General features: G+C 43.2%; 1 protein-coding gene across 1 annotated transcript in view; it reads left to right on the plus strand.

Moving 5' to 3' along the window:
• Positions 1-4,314: 4,314 nt before the first annotated feature.
• SKIDA1 (SKI/DACH domain containing 1) overlaps positions 4,315-4,947 on the plus strand; it is a 4,099-nt gene continuing 3,466 nt past the window's right edge. Inside the window, exon 1 of the mRNA XM_024765819.1 lies at positions 4,315-4,938. Coding sequence (XP_024621587.1) covers positions 4,330-4,938 — 609 coding nt within the window. The 5' untranslated portion in view covers positions 4,315-4,329. The remainder of the gene's footprint in view (positions 4,939-4,947) is intronic.

The raw sequence follows: 4,947 nt of genomic DNA on the forward strand, positions 1-4,947 counted from the left end.
TAAAATACAGTGAAAATAAATCAAAATAGAACATTTGAAGATAAATGTAGCACATCAGCACAGGATAAGTAAAGACAAGTATGTTCATGTTTTCATAGCCCATCACTTTAAAAACTGAAAGTGCTGATTTTTTACAATAAATGCAGAAGTAAGTGGACATTTATGTATTTCTGTCTGTATTTGCCACAGAGGATTTTCCTCTAGCAAGCAGCTTTGTTTTCAAAGCTAAAACACTTTTTATGATAGTGTGTAGGTTATGCATTCCTCACTGACTAAATAATCGCATTTAATTAACAAACTCCATGCATATCATATATATGCCTAAATTCTCAGTTAAGTAATCCCCTGGACCCTCACAGATGGATATACACATAAATGTTAATTTGGGCGTATCCACCCACATAGGTATATGTGTTTGAGAAACATAGAAGTTGATACATCCTTTCTTAAAAAAGAATTTGAATACAGTCCATCATCTGAATTGGGTTCATCTTTGATTGTAGAAGCGGCTGACATGGTCAACATATTTATCAAAGAAACCCCCTGGCTTTTGAAGAATAGTACTTTATACATCTGGATCTGCACATCCAGGCAAAGTAAGTAAATTATTGCATAACTTTAAGCATAATTGATAACAGACACCTTTAATTTTTCATCCCCATTCTTTTGGCCAGCTTTCACATTAATAATCTAAGCCATAAATGTTGGTAGCTATTGATCGAAATCCCCTGTGTGCATGCAAATCCATCTTAAAGTCCCCTGCCTTTCATGTGTGAGCACTCAGGGGCCTCTGCTAGATCTTTTTATCGGGATCGACCCCCAATGTGCCTGGAGAAGACCCCGGATATACAACGTGTCCTGATGGCCACAAGAAAGCTGTCTGTCACACTCTGTGTGTGTGTGTGTGTGTGTGAAGGCGTGAGCGCAATGCAAGCCAAGCTTCTGTTTACCTTCTTGAAGCCTTTCAGGGGCAAACACTGATCAAAGCAAATAGCTCCTTTTTGTCAGCCAATCTGGGCTTTTAAAATAAATTTGGAGAAATTAATGGCATTTTGGAGACTCATTAATTTACGCGCGCGCGCGCACGCATACACACACACACACACACACACACACACACACACACACACACACACACACCGATGGGGAAGTTAAAGGAACAAAAGAATGTATTAGACAAGAAGAAATATGTGTAATAGGAGTATTAAAAATGTATAAGTGTGAAGGTACCTGAGTGCACATACAAAGATATTTGCATAAATTGTATACATAGACCCACTTCCCAAATCTTTTGGCCTTTATTTTTCTCCATTTGACCCAACAGATTGTAACTTTAGTTTAAAAAATACTATTCTGTTAGTTTTAAAAACCACCCATATTGCCAGTATTTTAAAGGTGGAAGGGGAGGAAGGAGAGGAAAAGGTGATTTTGAAATGGTTACTAAGTCATGTTGCCTTGTGCAGGAGGAATAGGAGTGTGTGTGTGTGTGTGTGTGTGTAAATCTAAATAGGAATTGAGAACAACTAGAACTACCTGGCCAAAAAAAAAAAAAAAAGAATGCTCTAGCCAACCTTTTGTAATGTCTTCTCAGAGGCTTTTTTTGAGTTTACTATTTCTTGGCTGTTTGACTCTTTGGTGGAAATCTTAAAGCTGGGGGAGGGGAATTGGACGGGGTGGGGTGGGAGGGAGAGGGCTGGCAGTATATAAGTGCATCAGGAGGAATTTTAAAACGACCTTATTGTCGCTTGCAGTAGACTCTGGTCATTATACTTAAAAAAAAACACCAGCATCTGCTTTTCCTGGAAACTTTGCTTTCTGCTTAAACCTTTACCATTTTGCCTCCTGCGAAAGTGAAAGAGAAAAACGCGGTGTGATAGATCCAGATGCAAAAGAAAGCCAACTCGGTGGATGGTATTAGCTGTGACGAGGCATTGTTCATTGCTGCCTCTCGGTTACGTTTAAAGCCTGAAATATCACGAGATCCATTCAATGATCCTTCTCTCATTCAAGGGACAAAAATGTAATTTGCTGTAGCTCTGATTTCTTGGATGGAAATGCTAGCCTTAGATTTCAAAGGCAAGAACTAGACATCGTGGTTTGTACACACATTGATTAAGTTGAAGAGCGGCGATTACATCTGTGCTGAGTGCAACAGTAGTCCAGGGCTGACTTTTCAAATCCCAACCTCTGAGTTACAGGCTCTCTTAAATAGGCTTCCTTAATTTCCGGATGCACTTCTTGAAATTCCCAGTTCTCTTCAAAATTCCTGGGAAATTACAAGGAAGATGAGGGTGGGGGTGGGGAACTATGGCCGAGATTTCATTTCATGCAAACTACCTTTTTGTATGTCTGATTCCTCGGTTTTTAATCTCTCTCTCTCTCTCTGTGTCTCTCTGTCTCTCTCTCTCTTTGAGCCATACCTGCTTGTGCTAGCCAGACCAGAGCAGGGGAAGCTGGAACTTTTGAATGTGAAGGAAGAAATTATTGTACATTTTTTTTCTTGCAGGCTCGGAAATATCCGTTTATTCTTTTAAGCACACGGATGTGTCTATTTTTGGAAGAACAAGGAAACATATAAATGCCTGAGTTGCATTTATGCTGTAGTTCCAAACACCAAACAGTTAAGAAGATTTTGCTGAATTTTGCAAAGCAGCCAACAAACCGCCTTGGGATCGTAGTAATGCGACTGGGAAGACCTTTGCTCTCATTTGGCAATATTTTGGATATCCTTGAAAATGACACCAAAATATACTTTAATTTGACTAAGAAGAGGTTAAACAATATTGATATTCATCCAAAGTGATTTTTTTTTAAGCAGATGCTTGGCTTTCATGGGGAAAAATTGGGAGTTGTGGAAGATTCATTTAAACTACCAACCAAGAGCATCACAGACCACTGAAATAGTCTGCATCGTACATCAACACTTTCTTTTCATCGTTATTACCTAAAACCTATGGAAGCACCTTGGGCGTTTTACATTTTCTTTTCTTTGCTACAGAAGCAATCTGCTCCATGGAATTCTGACCTGTCGTGAACAGGACCCTAGCTAAGGCTGTGCTGGGGACTCTAGGACCATCCCGCCTCCAATCCAGCCTGGTTAATTGTGAAAAGTGTACACATTTCTGGCTTATCTATGCTTTGTTATGGGTCTGACGTGAAACTACCTCCTCCCCACCCCACCCCCCAGCAGAGAACCAAAATCCAGTTGAATTGTTACAGTGTTTCGGAGCTGGAGCCTTGAACTGCTTCCTTGGTCAAATAACTTTGTTTCTGGTTGTAAAAAGGCATTTTAGGGCGGGGGGGGGGGAACAAGGATAATCGAGAGAAATTCAAAACGTAAGTCTGTACTGGGGTGGTTCACCGCGCGGATTTAACTTTGGAGCTCCCAGCCGGGCTCCTTGCCCCACTCCCATAAGGGAAATACCAGGCTATTCTGCACGTTTTCACTTAAGCTCCATTTTCCAAAGGACAAGGGGGTGGGGTATATGTATTTAGGCTTGATAATGTTTTAAAACTGCTTTTCTTTGAAATGATGATAGCTATAGCGGTAAAATGCAAATAAAGCAAAAATAGGCAATATTCCTTTAAAGGCGAATATACAGGGCTTTTTTTTTTTTTTTTAAAGCGTACACACACTGCTTCTGATGAAGTCTGTGAGTCAGCCTGTTTCTGAGCTCCGATAGTTTAATGGAAAGATTTATATACCGACTGTATTATTTACTTTGGGAGGGGAGGTGGCAGTATAAGGGTATGCTAATTAGTGGGAGATTTTGGGGGGAAGGGGTGGAATATCAATTTTTATTGCATCACCTGTCAGGAGTGTCCAATCAGCGCTGGCTTTAGGGGAATTAATTGATGAAGGTGTCTCCGGACGAGCTCACTTCACTCTGTCATTTTATTTGTAGCTAAAGCAGCGGCGGGAATAGCAGCTGCATTTCTTTTCTCTTTCTCCCTTCACATTCCATTATCATAGTGCTCCAATGGAGAAGGAAGGAATAGAGGGGCCCAGGTACTGATCTGCATCGGGGACTTAGACCAACACACTGGCAGATCAGAAACCGGATGGTTTTTTCCCTCTTTTTTAAAAAAACGAAAACCAAAAAAAAAGCAAGAATCAAGTCAGTGTAATTTCATAGTTTTTTTTTTCCCCCCAATAATTTCGCCTAGAGTTTGGCACTCCCTTCGCCGGGAATAACAGTCTTTGTTATTTTATTAGCAGGATGCCTTGAGACACACGCAGCATCTGGTGGAGGATTAACATACATACATGTGTATGTATGCGTCACGTATATATTTACTGCAAATGGTGGGGATCGTTTAGTGCCCGAGATGGGAGACCTGAAGTCAGGTTTTGAAGAGGTGGATGGCGTGAGGCTCGGCTACCTCATCATTAAAGGAAAGCAAATGTTTGCCCTCTCCCAAGTCTTCACGGATCTGCTGAAAAACATCCCGAGGACGACCGTGCACAAGCGCATGGATCATCTGAAAGTGAAAAAGCACCACTGCGATCTGGAGGAGTTGCGGAAACTCAAGGCAATCAACAGCATCGCTTTCCACGCCGCCAAATGCACTCTCATCTCCCGGGAAGACGTGGAAGCGCTCTACACCTCCTGCAAAACCGAGCGCGTCCTCAAGACCAAGCGCAGGAGGGTCGGCCGGGCCCTGGCCACAAAGGCGCCGCCGCCAGAGCGCGCCGCCGCCGCCGCCGCCGCCGCCAGCCCCCGCCCGGGTTTTTGGAAGGACAAGCACCAACTTTGGCGGGGCCTGAGTGGAGCCGCGCGGCCCCTGCCAATCAGCGCGCAGTCCCCGCGCCCGGGCGCCGCCGTCGTGCGCCCAGCCGCCCATCTACCTCAGATTTTTAGCAAATATCCGGGCTCGCACTACCCGGAAATCGTGCGCTCGCCTTGCAAACCCCCTCTAAACTATGAAACTGCCCCGCTCCAGGGA

Source organism: Neophocaena asiaeorientalis, unplaced genomic scaffold (genome assembly GCF_003031525.2).
Source record: "Neophocaena asiaeorientalis asiaeorientalis breed wild unplaced genomic scaffold, Neophocaena_asiaeorientalis_V1.1 scaffold217, whole genome shotgun sequence".
Lineage (NCBI taxonomy): Eukaryota > Metazoa > Chordata > Mammalia > Artiodactyla > Phocoenidae > Neophocaena > Neophocaena asiaeorientalis.